Source organism: Mastigoproctus giganteus, chromosome 8 (genome assembly GCF_048544385.1).
Source record: "Mastigoproctus giganteus isolate SK-2022 chromosome 8, ASM4854438v1, whole genome shotgun sequence".
NCBI lineage: Eukaryota > Metazoa > Arthropoda > Arachnida > Uropygi > Thelyphonidae > Mastigoproctus > Mastigoproctus giganteus.
The window spans coordinates 133013734-133032128 of record NC_143582.1 but is presented as its reverse complement, the minus strand read 5'-3'; the positions used below and the strand labels follow the sequence as shown (position 1 = coordinate 133032128).

The window sequence follows — 18395 nt, the reverse complement described above, 5'->3', positions numbered from 1 at the left end:
TCACCTCCTTATACCTGCTTGTAAAATTCCTATATATTATTGACCCCATAGACCAACTCTGGCAGCCTGTCTGCACTGTCAGAAAACTTCATATCTGACTGCACAATTACCCCAGGTCTCTTTCATTCCCCACTACCCTGGGTATAAGTGTAACACCACCCAGTTAGTACATTTTTCTCTGGGGTTACTGCTACCCATATGCAGTACTTTTAGCATTAGTAGAGGCATTTGATGCAAGAAAGCAAGCTTATGCAGCATCAGCCAAAAAAAAACATAAAGTAAAATAAATAACTAAAAATAACCACTTCCACTTCATCCCTCTGTTCGTTCGAAACACCTGTCCAGCTGAGCCTTAAACTTATTTAGGCTATCAACTTCCACGACAAGGGATGGAAGTCTGTTCCACCTACCAACCACCCGCTAGCTAAAGGCAAATTTCCGCACATCTATCCTACATCTGTCTTTCCTCAATTTCAACTTATGCCCTCTCAGGTGATTATTCTGAGCAAGAGGAAGAATCCCATCAGCATTGAGCATGCTCAAACCATTCAAGGCTTTGTACACCTCTATCAGATCACCTTGCTGGTGCCTAGTCTCCAGACACTGTAATTCACAAAACTTAAGCCTTTCTTCGTAAGAGCACCCCTTTGTTCCATTCACTAATCTTGTTGCTCTTCTCTGTACTCGTTCTAGCAGCTCTACATCCTTCTTGAAATGACGCCTCCAGGCCTGTATACAGTACACTCTAGGTGTGGCCTGACCATTGCCTTATACAAGGGAAAAATCACCTCCTTATCCCTGCTAGAAAAGTTCCTATATATCATTGACAATACACCATGAGCTACTCTTGCAGCCCGTCTGCACTACTCAGAGAACTTCATATATGCCTGCACAATCACCCCCAAGTCCCTTTCATTCTCTACCACTGTCAGTGTAGTACCACAGAGTTGATACGTTGCTCTGGGGTTGCTGTTTCCCATATGTAGTACTTTACATTTGTCAATGTTAAACTTCATTTGCCACCTCTCAGCCCATCTGCTCAACCTTTCCAGATCCTGTTGCAGCAGCATAGTGTCAGTAGTCCTTGACAACCCTGCCAACCTTCGTATCGTCTGCAAACTTGGACATTAAGCTCGATATACCACCATCAATATCATTTATAAATACAGAGAACAATAAAGGACCCAATACAGAACCCTGAGGGACTCCACTAATAACATTAGTCCACTACGAGCAGTGTCCATTGATTACCACTCTCTGTCTTCTCCCCCCTCAACCACCCTTTTATCCATGGCAGCAATTTGCCTCCAATGCCACACTGCTCCAATTTGTGCAGCAGTCTTCCATGTGCAACAGTATCAAAAGCCTTTCTAAGATCCAAGTATATAATATCAAAGTTATTCCCTGCATCCAGTTCTTTTGTGACTGCATCATAGAATCCAATCAAATTGGTCAGGCAAGACTTCCCCTTAACAAAACCATTCTGTGTCCGAGCTATAACTGAAGTCTTGTCTAGATGATCCTGCAGTGCTTCTTTAAGTAGTGCCTCCATTAATTTTCCTTGAACAGAAGTTAAACTCAGTCTATAATTACTTGTGTCAGCCTTTGATCCTCCCTTATGAATTGGGGTCTCATCTGCACATCTCCAGTCCATGGGTACCTCCCCTGAGTCCAAGGAAGCTCTCATAATTATGGCTAAGGGTTTGCTTACTTCCCTTGCTGCCTCCTTTAATATAACTGGATAGATCCCATCCACCCCAGGTGCCTTTCTTGTGTTTATCTTCAACAATTTCTCCTCCACTTTACTCTCAGTTATTACAAGATTCTCTAGCTTACTGCTAGAGTTCAATACACCTCTGGCATTCCCCTTGCTGAATAACTCCTCATGTGTGAATGTCGATGCAAAATATTCATTTAGTTTGTTAGCTACCTGAGCAGGGTCATCAACAGTTGACCCACCGATATCAAGTGGACCAATCTGATTCATCCCCTTCCTTCTAGAGTTTACATAAGTAAAAAACTCTTTGCCGTTTTTCTTTGCATCCCTTGCCAAAGATTTCTCGTAATCTGCCTTCGCCTGCCTAACCTCCTTTGTAACTTGGTTACAGATCAACTTGTATCTATCATAGGCTTCTGTGTCACGTGTTAATTTGTATGTATCCCATGCATTTTTCTTCTCTGCCATATGTCTCATTAGTTCATCTGACATCCACTTAGGCCTAAACCTTGAACAATATTTCTTAGTTGGTATGTAAAGTCTAGTAGCTTCCAAGATAAGTTCTTTGAATGCTTCCCATTTTGAATTTGCTGTTGGTAACATCATCAGTTGATCCCACTGTATAGAATTTAAATACTGTCTCAGTCCATCGTAGTCGCCTTTACGAAAGCAATACCCCTTCCCTTTACCCCTAATGGTAGTTACCTCTTTGAGTAACTCCCACTTCAGAACACTGTGATCACTGCCACCTAGTGGTTCATTTATCTGCAGATTCTTAATGCATGAAGAATCACTACTGATAATCAAATCAAGAGTATTACTCCCTCTAGTTGCCTCCTGAACATGCTGATGTAGAAAACAATCCTCCAATAAATCCACAAAAGCCTTGCTAGTGAGTGAGTGACCAGCCCCCAAATTCCAGTCAATATCTGGAAAATTAAAATCCCCCATAAGACTTTCTGATTTACTGGCCCACTCTATTTCTCTGTACAGTTTCTTATTATACTCATCAGAGTCATTAGGCCTATAGCACACTCCTACTCTCAATTTTGATCTCCCAATGCTTATGTCACACCAAACTGACTCGACACTGCACTGTCCAGTGTCGACTGGCTTCACTTCCTTGGATTTTATGTGTTTGTTAACTAATAGCATAACCCCGCCTCCCTTCCTATCCTGTCTATCCTTTCTGTAGACATTGTACTCCCCAAATTCCAGTTCTGCATTCCTTATATCTGTGTGACACCACGTCTCTGAAATCCCAACAATATCTGCCTTTGTTGTTTTGAGCAATAACTCAAATTCATCAAATTTATTTACTAAACTCCTAGCATTGGTGTATATGCAAGTATACATGCACCTGCTCTTCCTCTTAGCCACCCTAACACAACCCATGTGTTTACTTGTACCCCCATGATTCCCAGCAGTCTCTGTAATATTCTGCATCTTATTTTCCAGGCTACTGCTCATTCCAATAGAAGCAGTGCAAGAATCACTTTCTCCTCTGCCAGTGGCTACTGTTAATCTATTAGTCCTTGTATCCCCCCAATCTAGCAGTTTTCCGACCCACCTAACACTGCCTCGATAGCATCAGCAAACATTCTTGCACCCTTTCTATTTAAGTGTATCCCATCCCTGTAGAAGCAGTCTCTCCCTTTGCATTTGTCAATGTTAAACTTCAGTTGTCACTTCTCAGCCAATCTACCCAACTTTTCCAGATCCTGTTGCAGCAGCAGCATACTGTCATTACTGTTATTAACAACCCTACCAACCTTTGTATCATCTGAAAAAACGTGGACATTAAGCCTGATATACCTTCATCAATATCAGTGATAAATATACAAAACAACAATGGGCCCAACACTGAACCCCTAAGGGACACCACTAAGAACATTAGTCCATTTAGAGCAGTATCAATTGATTACCACTGTCTTCTCCCACTCAACCATCCTTTTATCCATTGTAGCAACTTGCCCTTAATGTCATACTGCTTCAATTTGCACAGTAGTCTTCCATGTGCAACAGTATCAAAAGCTTTCCTGAAATCCAAGTATATGATATTAAAATTATTTTTTGCATCCAGTTCCTTTTTGTGACCACATCATTGTATCCAATCAAACTGGTCAGACAAGACTTCTACTTGACAAACCCATGTTGTGTCTGAATTATTACTACTGTCTTATCTAGATGATCCTGCAATGTTTCTTTAACCAGTGACGCCAATATTTTCCCTGGAACAGAAGTTAAACTAACAGGACTGTAATTACTCGTATCACCCTTTGATTCCCCTTTGTGAATTAGAGATACATTTTTACATCTCCGGTCTGTGGGGACTTCCCCCCAAGTCCAATGATGCATGCACTTATATTAAAGGACATTAAGTGCATATCTCAATGTCCTAAGAAAGGCACCTGGGATAGATTCCATCTACCCCAGGTAGATGTAATCTATCCCAGGTGCCTTTCTTAGGTTTAACTTCATCAATTTCTCCTCCACTTTGCTGTCACTTAATACAAAATCATTTATCTCCTTGTTTAACTCCCTCATAGAGTTTGATAAACAACTGGCCTTCTCCTCCTTGAATAATTCCTCATGTGTGAATGTAGATGCAAAATACTCATTTAGTTCGGTAGCTATCTGAGAATGATCATCTACAGTCAAACCATTAATATCAAGTGGACCAATCTGATTCATCCCCTTCCTTTCAGAATTTATATAAGTAAAGAAGTCTTTGCAGTTTTTCTTTGCACCTTTGCCAAAGATTTTTCATAATCTGCCTTCACTTGCCTAACCTCCTTTATGACCTGATTATAAACTAGCTTGTATCTACCATAGGCTTCTGTGTTGCCTGACAATTTATGTACATCCCATGCATTTTTCTTCTCTGCTACTTAAAAGAATATTGAGAAAGTTAATAGCAGTGAAACAAATGCAGCATTTACATGAGTACAGAATACTAGAAAGAATGATCCATGGTTGGATGGAAGAGGAAGAAAACTGCATTCACTCTAGGTTTCTAGTTACAGTATAGTGGAGAAATACCAATATATGGCATAATTCTGAAAGCACAAGCAGTTCTATTTCATAAACTTCTTGGTTGAGATGATGACACATTTAAAGCTTCTGATAGTTGGTTGGTTTGGATATTTTACTGGCGCATCAGCTTCTATGGCTATAGTGTGCCAAACTTATGAGTTATTCACTGATGTCTTTTGTTATATTTATATCAAATTATAGTAATTTATACATTTCAAAAGCTGGAAAACGTCTGATATATTAGATTTATCTCACAATACTGTTCGTAATGAGAATGTGTTTGTTCCTTTTAAGGATTTAAAGGTAACCTGAACAGGCTGCTTGGTCAGCCTGTTCATTGCCATCTATTTCTACATACAGTCTGTCCTCGTATAGCACGATAGTTGTGTTCCTAGAAACCCTCGTGCAATGCAAAATCGTGCAATATAAACAACAGTCCCTATGGGAAAAGTGGGGTTAGGTGCCGACCACCCAAGATTGAACACACATTTGGAACCAAAACATTACCAAACACAATAAATAATCGGGTAATTTTAATCGTTATAAAATACGTAAGTATTTTATAACGATTAAAATACGTAATAAAAAAAAAATATTTTTTTATTATAATATAATAAATAATAAATATTTTTTATTATTTATTATATTATAATAAAGTATTTTTAGTATTTTTTTAATACTGAAAAAGTATTTTTTACGAATAAAATACGTATTTTATTCGTAAAAAAATTATTATATTAAATAAAATAGTCGTAATAAAATATTGCTAATGCTTTTGCTTCTATAGTAAGCAAACTTGTTTTTTGTTTGATTTTCTATCCAAACAGATGACAGCCGTTCCATCTCTTCCAATTCTTGTGTCTTAATCTAATGGATTTTAATTACACTTTGAGTTGTTCCTGCTATGAAAGTTGTTTTTATTTTCTCCGCATTCTTTGTAATTCTCGGCGTTGCCTCATTTAGGTCTGTAGCACGTGCAATATCACATGGTCTTTCATTTCGCTCAAAGCGTTTCACAATTTCATATTTTTTTCTCTATCGACAGAGGCGGACTGGCCATAAGCCTTACCCGGGAAATCCCGGTGGGCTGGAGGCCGGTGTGATTTTGGCCATAAACCGTAGTATGAGGCCACTATAAATTTTCAAGGGTAAGAATTTTTGACACAGTCTGCCTCTGTTTATTGATATTGCTTTTTTTTTTCTCTCTCTCTGAATCTGCAGTGTCTTCGCCAGGACGATTCCTTTTCACACCTTTTAAGTATTTTACTAATTACAAAACGTGGAGGCACGCTTAATACACATAAACAAAGCTGCGTGCGTATAGCAACTGAATAAACAACACCGTAAAGGCCGAGATACACTATTAACACCCCACATTTTACTAAAGCACATTTCTGGGGGTTACTACCATAAAACAATAAAAACAATTTCCAGTTGCGTTTCTGCTAATGGAATCTGTTATAAACTGGTAGTAAACTCCATCTAATTGCATTTGCGATTATATCGATAGCTGGAATTGTGTTGGTTTTTACGTTATTATGGTGAAATGTGTTTCCCCTTCACTGATATAAAAAACCATAAATACATTTTCTGAATCTTCTTCATTCCTATCGTGTTGCGTTCGGTTGGGGTGATTCCGCGTTCGACTGCCATTTCTTGTAAACACAAAGGCGAATCGCGCATAAGCGAATTCGGTTCATGTTATATAAGATAACGTTCCCCTATTTATAAATCGTGTATGATCGAATTCGTGTAATGTAAACACGTGTTATACGAGGACAGACTGTATCTGGGAACATGTAAAGTTATGGCAGTCAAGTAGAAAATGTTGGACTGTTTGCACTGTTTTACAGTCAGAGCACTGAGGTAGAGTTGGTAATATTAGTGTGTCCTATTCTTAATCTGCTCAGTATAACTTCTTGTCTGTTGGATTTGGTACTGGTTTTCCATTGTTGTAACAATGGTTTTATCGGTAATAATTTGTTACCAGCTTGCTCCTGCCATTTTTATTGCCACTGTCTTTCGCAGCTATTTCAAATGTTAATTTTATAGTCTTTAAATATGGTATTTTTATGGTATCGTTGATCGGGCTTTCCGTGTGTTTTGCTGCTTGGTCAGCCTGTTCATTGCCATCTATTTCTACATATCCGGAAACCAGCAGAAACTTATGTTTTGCCTTTGATTTGCTAGTTTTGTTAGCATGTTTTGCATTTTACATATGGTCGGATGGGCATTTATGGTGTTATCCTTTAAGGCTTGCAGAGCATTGAATGAACCCATGAAGGCTATACTGCTGTGTATCTTGGTATGCCACATATGGTTTATGGCTAGTGTATAGCCTCCAATTCTGCAGTATAAGCTGCACCCTGTTGAGATCACTTAGGATATGACAGTATTCAAGAACTTGGCGGCTATTCCTACCTTAGTTTCTGTTTTCGAACCATCGGTGTATATCAGTGTGGAATTGCAATGTTGGTCTTTGTAGGCTGCATGTAATTGCTGGAAATTTTGCTTAGGGAAAGAATCCTTTTTCCAATTATACACATGAGATCGCATGTTGTTTGTGTGGTATCCCAAGGTGGATATGGAACTGTATTAGGTCTTTTAAGTAAATACCTGCTGGTTTGTTGGTATTTGGATGTGCTCTATATATATGTTTTCCAAACTTGGTAAAGCTTCTGAAGGGTGGCTTTTCAGATAGAAGGTTCCTCTTGGGATATTTTGTTACTGTGCATACACAAGACTGGTATCACAAGCTAAAGACATTATGCATCATAAAAAGTCAAAGGTCAAAGTCCCTGGTGTTTCAAACATGTCAACAAAAAATCTCTATCTGTGATTTATAAAAATTGCCCCAATGCTTGGATGATATGTGATATTTTTGCTTTGTGGTTTGAAAGCAAGTTTGTACTATTAGTGAGCAACCACTTCCTAACCAAAAAAATTGAAGAAAAGGGTATGTTACTGTTGGATTTCAGTCCAGCCCATCTTTCAATAAATATACTGAAATTGATGGGTGGCAAGATCAGAGTAGTGTTTCAGTCAAACAACACAACTGCACTGATTCGGCAAGGGGATCAAGACATTATTCAAGTGTCTACAGCCCACTACCTGTGGTGAGCTACTTGCTGGTGTTACCAACTCAGAAATTCATGTTGTACAATTTCTGGAAACATTCGCACTGAAAGATATTGCATATAATGTTGGATTAGAATGGGAGAGAAGTTAGTCCAACAGCAACTGAAAACTGCTGGAATAAATGTACAGGGGATCCTCGTTATCCGAGGATCCCCTGTACATTTATCGTGCATTTAGTTGCACGATCATGAAGAAGATCGTACTCACAAAAAATATTCAAGTTCTTGGTCAATTTTCTCAAGGCAAAAAGCTTTAATTTTCAAATCCTCGTAACTGCGAGGACTCGAATAAGGAATAATCAGACACCCGATACCCCCCCCCCCATATTGGAAAAGACAAGATCATTAATAACAACCTTGAGTAATTTTTGGACAAGACGCAAAAACTGCTTGTGATATACTTAGTAGTACATTACTGGTAATCTAAGTCACCTGGTAGTACTTAGTCACCTAAGTCATCCAATCTTTGAGCAAATGACTAGGCAGCTTGGATTGAAGTGGATGTGGAAACTTCAACTGCACATCACCTGATTGAGGAAGAAATTGCAGCCTCTGTGAACAGCTGGAAGATAACAACAAACAGAAGGCAATTGACATAGAGAGTGACTCCAAAGATAATACAGATTCCTCCTGTAAAGAAGCAGCAACAGAAATGAACAAAGTGCGTGAAAACACTAACGAGGTGGCATGTTTAGTAGAAGGTCAGATTGATAGTGAACATCTTCATTTATTGCAACTGACCACCACTGGTCCTTGAGGTTGTCACAGATATTTGCTCAGATATGCCAGATAACCTATACTTGCTATCCAGGAGTCTAAAATACTGATGGAACTGATATTCGGGTGACATTCAAGTCAAGTGGCAGTTTTGGGAAAGTCCAGACGGTCTGTGACAGCCAAATTCTCTGCTTGCACCTTCACAATGGTGGGACTGTTAGTAATCCTAGGTATAATAACCTCCATGCACAAGCACACTGTGGGTTATCACCCAGGTGTGAACCAATGTAAGCAGGGTTCGAGGTGTGGCGCCCACACCACATGGAGGAATGCCGCCCCTCTGTGCTACCAGGCAATACTAGGTGGTAGATGACTCTCACAAACTGGTGCAATACGACAACTCTGCTTATTGGAGGCTTGAAATGGTGGAACCCATGTTTAGTCTCCAGAGCTAAGTTTCGGTCAACCTTACCCCATCTCTTCCATCATGCAGTATGACTGATGACTTTTGAGGTTATGATGAACATCATGGCAAGATCCAATCTTTCTTACATTTCGAGGGTACAGCTCTAAAATGGTGTTTGCAGGCCGGCCGATAGTTAGTACGGACCAAACCTATTAGTAACTCTTTAGGAGGCTTCCGGATCAGCTAGTGTATAATCTTGCTACCTCTACTCTGCCAGATAGTGACTGGAGGGAGTCTCAGTAGTGTGTATGCAGGGGGCATTGTCGACGCCACGTCGTCAAGGATCTGGGTATATTCTTACCATGTGTATGCCAATCCAAAAATTTCATTATTGCATACAGCATGTCCCATCCCGACTTTTTCTTACTCCTGAATACACCATGATTAGTTAAATTAACACAGTAAGCTTATCTGTGAAAAGATCTAAACCTCCAAATCACTTCTAATTCATTTCACAAATATACGTGGTCTCAATTCAAATCTTAACGATGTCCATTTCCACTTGCAGTCTGCCAAACCCCATATACTTTTTCTAACAGAATCTCAGTTATCGGTTGAATCAACTACTGCTCATCTCAGTTGCCCAAATTATTCGCTGTACGATTCCTTTTGCCCCAAAGGTGGTACTTGTGCATATGTATGTTCTGATATTCCCTGTCAGAGAATTGGTAATTTGGAATCTCCTCTTTTTGATCTTCTCTGGCTTAAAATCTCTACCTCATTCTGTTAAATTCATCTGTTGTCTCTGCCATTCTCCCTACGCCAGTAATCACTTGGAGCTCTATGATTTCCTCTCTTTGTATTTGACTTTCTCCAGTCCAACACTCCTAACAGGTAATGCTGAGGCTTTTGCAATTACTAATGACCTTGCACAGATTGTTAATTTACCTACAAGAATACCAGACAATCCTAACCATACAACCAACACACTTGATCTTTTTCCTCACAAACAACCCTACTAAGTACATGGTCGAAGTGAGTGGTCCTTTAGGCACCTCAGATCACAACTTGGTGATTGTCTCTTCTCCAATGGAGCCTTTATCTCATGGCTATTCCTAAACCTCGTATTGTTTGGCATTACAAGAATGTAAAATGGGATGACCTGCTAGATTTATTTTCTTCTTTTCCTTGGTTGGACTACTGTTTCAAAACTTCTGATGTCAACATTTGCTCAGATGGTGTCAGTGAAATTATTCTTGTAGGAATCCTTTATTTCACACTCCAATTTAAAATCTCGTCCTTTATCTAAACCTTGGTTTTCTAATAAATATGCTAAGGATTGTTCAAGAAAAAAATGTTGCATATCGTAATTAGCTTGTTTCCAATTCTTCAGTTTCATTTTCTGCCTATACCAAAGTTTGTAACAATTGTAAAGCAGTTATTAATCAGTCCAAACTAGATTTTGAACAGGCTAAGATTTGAAAACTTGCTTCTTGGCCTAATGGTAGCCGAGCATTCTGGTCTCTTGCCAAAGCTATTGGCTGCAACTTCTGCCCATCTCTGCTCCAACCATCTGTCAAAACCAGATGGTTCTGTTGTCACTTCAGCCAAGGATAAAGCTGACCTGCTAGCATCCCATTTTTCTTTCAACTCATGTATTAATGATCTTGGTAAAATACCTCCCACCATTCCCAACATGCTCCATTCAATGTCTCCTGTGGTCTTCCACCGAAAGGATATCAGAAGGATTTTGAAGATTCTTGATGATAAGAAAGCTTCAGGTCCTGATGGTATTTTTCCACTTGTTCTAAAAACCTGTGCTCCTTAACTTACTCCTGTTCTTTGCCTCCTTTTTTTACTTTCTTATTTCAAAGGTGTCTTTCCTTCTGTTTGGAAATTTGCTAGTATCCGGCCAGTTCCTAAAAAGGGTGACAAATCCCTCCCATCCAATTACTTCTACTCTTTCTAAAGTAATAGAGAAATCTATTAACCGCCAACTCTTAAACTACCTAGAAACCTTCCGTGTGATCAACGATCACCAGTATGGATTCTGTCAGTGTCGCTCCACTGGTGATATTCTGGCTTATGTTACCCATTTATGGAAAAATTCAATGGAAAAAGTTCGGTGAAACACAAGCAATTGCTCTTGACATCTCAAAGGGTTTTGATCATGTCTGTCAATAAGGTCTTCTAAACAAGCTTCCATCTTATGGTTTGCCAACTGTTTTTTGTAATTGGTTATCCAGTTTTCTCTCTGATTGCTCACTGAGAGTGATGGTAGATGGATCTCTGTGTTCTAACTTCTCCACTAATGCTGGTGTCCCCCAGGGTTCAGTGCTTTCCCCCACTCTTTTCCTTTTGTATATTAATGACCTTCTTCCATTGACTGGAAATCCTATTCAGTTTTGCTGATGATAGCACATTGCATTCCATTTTGAGAAATCTTGCCCTGCTCAATCAGCTTCAACTTCTCAAATACCCTTTAGCAATTCCTTAAATGCCAATCTCCAGGTAATTCACCAGTGGGGCAAAGACAACTTAGTTGATTTCAATTCTTATAAAACTCAGTCTTGTCTTATATCTCGCAAAAAGGATTCTTCTGCTCCTATGCTTATCTTTGGTGACACTCCGATTTCTAGGCAAAATGATATATCTCTTTTGGGGCTTACCCTGACTTCTAATCTCTCTCTTGGCACAAGCACATTACAAATATTGCTTCTTCTGCATCTAAAAACTTGGTTTTCTCTTTTGTACGATGTCCATTTCCACTTGCAGTCTGCCAAACCCTATGTACTTTTTCTGACAGAATCTCAGTTATCGGTTGATTCAACTACTGCTCATCTCAGTTGCCCAAATTATTCGCTGTACGATTCCTTTTGCCCCAAAGGTGGTACTTGTGCATATGTATGTTCTGATATTTCCTGTCAGAGTATTCCCTGTCTTTTGCTGTCGGCATTATTGTTCTTCCAAACAGCTGTTCACTCTATACAAATCACAAATCCACCCTACCATGGATTATTGTTCCCACATCTGGGACAATGCTTCAAAACCTCTCTCAGAAGAGGGCAGTTAGGTTAATTAATGACTCCTTTAAGAGAATCTCTCTACTCTCTTTCTCATAGATGTACTGTTTCTGCTGCATGCCCTTTCTACAGATACTTCCATGGGCACTGTTCTTCTGAACAGGCTTCTATAATTCCCGCTCTTTCTTTCAAAACAGTCCGAAGACGTGCTGCCACCAGCCAATATCCATTTACCATCCAACTTCAAACTCACAGAACTAACTTTTCATCTTCTTCGTTTATTGATACAACTGCCGTTTTCTGGAACAGCCTACCTTCATACATATTTCCTTTAAATTACAGTCTACAGAAGTTCAAGTCTAATGTCAACAAATATCTTCTTTTGTCTTTACAACCTCCAACCCAAGCATGGTACTAAGTACTATAGGTTCTAATACCTCTCTTGTTTGGGGGTTTCATAAAAAAAAAAAAAAAAACACACAGTCATCATCTGTTCTGATAAATTAAATTTAATTACTATTTTTAAAATCTGTAACAGTACTGTATTAGGGGAAGGAACAAATAAAAAAGGATTGATATAACCTTTTATAATATGTCTTTTAGTCTGTATATTCAAAAAAAAAAAAATTAAGTAAACTTTAGTTTTGTTTATAACATTATAACATGGCAAGCTGATAACACAAAGTATTCAAAGTTTCCCCCAACAACTGTGTTATACTGACGTTGCACTGTATTTTTATTTTGAAGTACAGCACTATTAAAAGAAGTACAGTAACAGTGCATCTGCCATTTCTAATGTTTAATCAATTTCACCCAGTGACAGCAAAAATAGTAAAGCTAAAAAAAATAATTTTTATTTTTTTTAATTTTAGAATGAAAATGAAATTTGCTTATAAAAAAAAAATAATTCCTTAATAGATTTTCTTTTTATATGTAGTGTATTCACATTAAAAAATTATAAAAAAATTGGTTAAATTTTATTTTTGGCTATAATGTGCTTCACTTATAATGGGCGTGTTAAGTTCTTCATTGACACCTCCATTATATTGAGGCTGCACTATACTTCAAAAGTGCATGTAGAAAAAGATACAAAAAATATTAAAGGAAATAAAGAATCCCAAATACTTACCTCACACAGCACAATACCAAATGAAAAAATGTCAACTTTTTCATCATACTTTTTTCCTTTCATCATTTCTGGAGCCATCCAGTAAGGATTTCCAACCACAGTGTATCGTTTTTTTCTTTCATACTTTTTTGGTGCTGAGCGTTTTCCGTAGCGATGAGTTGAATAATGGTGACTTTGATCTGATATAATTCGTGCAAGGCCAAAATCTGCTACAACTACTGTTCTATCCTATAAATAATGTAAAAAATGCAAAGATGTAAGAAGTTGTAAAATGCCTTAAATAATAATTTAACTTTCTTCTACAAATAAAAATTTCTCCTGAGCTAAAAACATTATGATTCAGTTATACTCAGTGTTCACAGTGATACTGGAACAAATGGAAATGTGATTCCAGTAGTCACTTTCAATTCAAACACTGATGATATCCAATATTCAATAATAACAATCCTCATAAATAATATAGGGTATCTCTAAATTAAATTTCAATTTAAAATGCTTGTAATTTTTTAATCAGGTCATATATTGACAAACAAATTGTTCTGAAAAGTCCCAACAATAAAGTTTACTGCTGTGCTACTGGAAACTCATAGTTCTTCCACAAGCAGTGCTCAAAAATTTTATTCATTTTCACAGAGTGCAGGGATGTGAGCATACATTTTTCTGTTCTGCATTTGAAGAAATGCATTCAGTGACTGTTGTTTCTGAAAGACATTAGCAATGCAGCCTCATGACAGAATAGCCATAATTAGATGGCACACTTAGGTCACAATTGGGTATATAATTCAGTGCAAGTGTTGCAAGAGAATGTTGTGGAAGATGCAGTACATGAAACCTTCAATCACAGTCTCAAAAAAGTCAAAATATCAAGCTAGATGGGAGCCCCAAGTGGTGACTAGAAGAATGACTACATGTTGCCAAACAAGCATCTTAAAGTGTAGTAGCATGAACAAATATTACATGCAAAATTGGATAGCAGAACAACATAGATTTAGAGTTGGACATGCGCATGATTCAACATATCTAGATATGCTACTCCTATTATTCTCTGACAGTGACAGGTGTCCCATATCTAGACATACTAGAACTGTTCCTGGTACCCCAACAGAAACAAGACACTGAGATAGCAGATATTTTCTTCCAGCATGATGGAATTCCACCACTATTTTTTTTCCTCTTGCATATTCTCTAATAAATGGGTTAGCATTATCATTGGAAAATGATGCAAGAAAGCAAGCTTATATAGTATTAGCAAAAAAAAAAAAAAAAGACACCTATTCATTCCCTATAATAGTTTGTAGGAAATTAATAATAATTTAACTCTTGTACAAATAATTTTTTTTTTACCAAGCTTAAAACATCATGATTCAGTTATACTCAGTGCTCACAGTGGGACTGGAACAAATGGATATGGCATTCCAGTAGTCACTTTCAATTTGTCTGTTTCTTCTCTGAATTTAATTAAGCTATCAACTTCCACAACAACAGATGGAAGTTTGTTCCAGCATGATGGAACCACCCACTGCTAAAGCCAAACTTCTGCACATCAATTATGCAACTGTCCTTCCTCAATTTCAATTTGTGCCTATTCATGTGTGTAGTATAAACAAGAGAAAAGAATCCATTATATTAATGTTAAGGCTTAGAATGGATTAAGCCTGCTCAATTCTTTCTAAGCCTTAAACACCTCAATCAGATAAGCTCACAGGGCCTAGTCTCCAGATGCTGCAATTTGTACAACTCAAGCTTTTCTTGGTAAGAACACCCCTTTGTTCTCCTCACCAATCTCGGTTCCCTTCTCTGTATTTGTTCCAGTAGCTCCATATCCTTCCTAAAATGAGGTTTACACACCTGTATGCAGTACTCAAGATGTGGCCTGATCATTGCCTTATACAATGGGATAATTGCCTCCTTATCCCTGCTGGCAAAAATCATGCTTATCATTGACAAGACACCATAGATATTCTTGCAGATTGTCTGCACTGCTCAGAAAACTTCATATCTGACCGCACAATTATCCCCAGTCTTTCCCATTTTCCACTATCCTGAGTGTAGTACCACACAGTTGGTACATTACTCTGGGATTACTGATACCCATATGCAGTACTTTACATTTATCAATGTTAAACTTCAATTGCCATTACTCAGCCAATCTGCCTAACTTTTCTACATCTTACTACAGTAAAAAAGTAAAGTGCAGCCATTATCAACCCACTGCAGGGTGGAAGCCTCCTCAACAATTCATGCTGAGGGAAATGGACCATAATCTGCCACGCTGGTCCAGTGCAGGTTGGCAGATAGCATACTGTCATTACTGCCTTTAAACCACCCTGCCAACCTTTGTATCATCTGCAAACTTGGAAATTAAGCCTGGTGTGCCTTCATCAATATCATTGATAAATATAGAAAACAATATTGGGCCCAACACTGAACCCTGAGGGACTGCACTAATAACATCAGTCCACGAGGAGCAACTTCCACTGATTACCACTCTCAGTCTTGTCTCATTCAGCCATTCCCTTTATCCATAGCAGCAACTTGCCCTTAATGCCACACTGCTCCAATTTGTACAGCAGTATTTTATGTGGAAGTGTATCAAAAGCTTTCCTGAAATCCAGGTATATGCTATCAAAATAATTTTTTACATTCTGTTCCATTGTGACCACATCCAATCAAATTGATCAAACAAGATTTCCCCTTAACCCATGATGTGTCTAAAGTATAACTGCAGCCGTATCTAGATGGTCCATAATTACTCAAGTCGCACTTTGATATCCCTTTATTTTATTTTATTTTTTTTTTATGTAAACCCCAAATACAAGAGGTATTAGAACCTATAGTACTTTGGACCGTGCATGAGTTGGAGGTTGAGCAGATGAAAGAAGATATTTGTTGACATTAGACTTGAACTTCTGTTGACTGTAATTTTCAGGAAATACGTATGAAGGAAGGTTGTTCCCGAAAACAGTAGTTGAATGAATAAATGAGGAAGTTGAAAAGTTGGTTCTGTGAGTTTGAAGTTGAAAAGTAATTAGATGTTGGCCGGTGGCGGCACATGTTCGGACTGTTTTGAAAGAGAGAGCGAGAATTATAGAAGTCAATTCAGAAGAACAGTGCCCATGGAAGTAACATGGAAAAAGGCATGCAGCAGAAACATTACGTCTATGAGACAGAGAGTGGAGAGACTCTGTTAGAGATGAGTCATTAATTAACCTAACTGCTCTCTTCTGAATGGAATCTAGAAGCCTGAGAGAGGTTTTGGGGGTGCCGCCCCAGATGTGGGAACAATATTCCATGGAAGGGCAGATTTGTGATTTGTACAGAGTGAACAGCTGTTTGGAAGAAAAGTAACTCCAAGAGCAAAAGAGAAAACCAAGTTTTTTATATGCAGAGAAAGTAATATTTGTAATGTGCTTTTTCCAAGAGAGATTAGAAGTCAGGGTAATCCCTAAAAGAGAAATACAATCTTGCCTAGAAATTGGAGTGTCACCAAAGATAAGCACAGGAGAAGAAGAATCTATTTTGCGAGATATAAGACAAGACAGTTTTAGAAGGATTGAAATTAACTAGGTTGTCTTTGCTCCACTGGAGAATGGCATTTAAGGAATTGGAAGCAGATATTCGAGAAGTTGAAGCTGATTTAGCAGGGCGAGGTTTCTCAAACTGGAAAGTGGTATGTAATGTGCTATCATCAGCAAAACTATGGATAGGATTTCCGGTCAATTGAAGAAGGTCATTAATATACAAGAGGAAAATAGTGGGGGAAAGAACTGAACCTTGGGGGACACCAGCATTAGTGGAGAAGTTAGAAGAGAGAGAGAGAAAACTGGATTACCAATTACAAAAAACAGTTGGCAAACCATAAGAGGAAGCTTGTATAGAAGATCTTTATGCAAACATGATCGAAAACTTTTGAGATGTCAAGAGCATCTGCTTGTGTTTCATCGAATTTTTCCATTGAATTTGTCCATAAATGAGTAACATAACCAGAATATCACCAGTGGATCGACACTGACGGGATCCATACTGGTGATCGTTGATCAGAAGGAAGGTTTCTAGATAGATTAAGAGTTGTCAGTTAATTTATTTCTCGAAATCAATGGGATGATAATTGGAGGGGAGGAATTTGTCACCCTTTTTAGGAACTGGATGGATATGAACAAATTTCCAAGCAGAATAAAAAACACCTTAGGAATAAAAAAAGTGAAAAAAGGTGGCAAAGAACAGAAGTAGGTTCAGGAGTAAGTTCAGGTTTGAGAACAAGTGGAGAAATACCACCAGGACCTGGAGCTTTCTTACCAACAAGATTTGTCAAAATCCTTCTGACATCCTTTTGAAGGAAGACCCCAGGAGGCATTGAATGGAGTGTGTTGGGAATGGTGGGATGTGTCTTACCAAGATCATTAATAGTTGGAAGAAAAATGGGATGGAAGAAATGAGTTGGAAGAAAAATGGGATGCTAGCAGGTCAGCTTTATCCTTGGTTGAAATGACAACAGAACCATCTGGTTTTGACAGAGTAGATCAGAGATGGGCAAAAGTTGCAGCCAATAGCTTTGAAAAGAGATCGAAATGCTCGGCTACCATTAGGGCAAGAAGCAAGTTTTCTACTCTTAGCATGTTCAAAATCTAGTTTGGACTGATTAATAACTGGTTTACAATTGTTACGAGCTTTGATGTAGGCAGAAAATCAAACTGAAGAATTGGAAACAAGCCAATTACGATATGCAACATTTTTCTTTTGAACAGCATTACCACATTTATTTGAAAACCACAGATTAGATAAAGGAGAGATTTTAAAGTGGAGTGTGGAATAAAGGATTCCATTCCTACAAGAATAATTCAACTGATACGATCTGAGCATGTGTTGACATCAGAAGTTTTGAAACAGTAATCTGACCAAGGAAAACAAGAAAAGAAATCACGCGCAAGACATCCCATTTGCATTCTTGTAATGCGAAACAACACGAAGTTGGGAATAGTTATGAGATAAAGGCTCCATTGGAGAATCACCAAGTTGTGATTTGAGGTGCCTAAAGGACCACTCACTTCAATTGTACTTAGAAGGGTTGATTTTGAGAAAAAGATCAAGCATGTTGGCTGTACAGTTAGGATTTCAGTATTCTTGTAGGTAAATGAACAATCTGTGCGAGGTAATTAGTAATTGCAAAAGCCTCAGCATCTCGACCAGCTGGGTCAGTGTGACTAGAAAACAGAAACCAGCTAGAGTTGTG

At 38.3% G+C, this 18395-nt stretch overlaps 1 protein-coding gene across 3 annotated transcripts in view; it reads right to left on the bottom strand.

The window, feature by feature from the left end:
* LOC150081827 (LIM domain kinase 1-like) overlaps positions 1–18395 on the bottom strand; it is a 360820-nt gene that overhangs the window by 104995 nt on the left and 237430 nt on the right. For all 3 annotated transcript variants that reach the window (XM_090378920.1, XM_090378921.1, XM_090378922.1), the window contains one exon: positions 13166–13393. In XM_090378920.1, coding sequence (XP_090235046.1) covers positions 13166–13393 — 228 coding nt within the window. The remainder of the gene's footprint in view (positions 1–13165; positions 13394–18395) is intronic.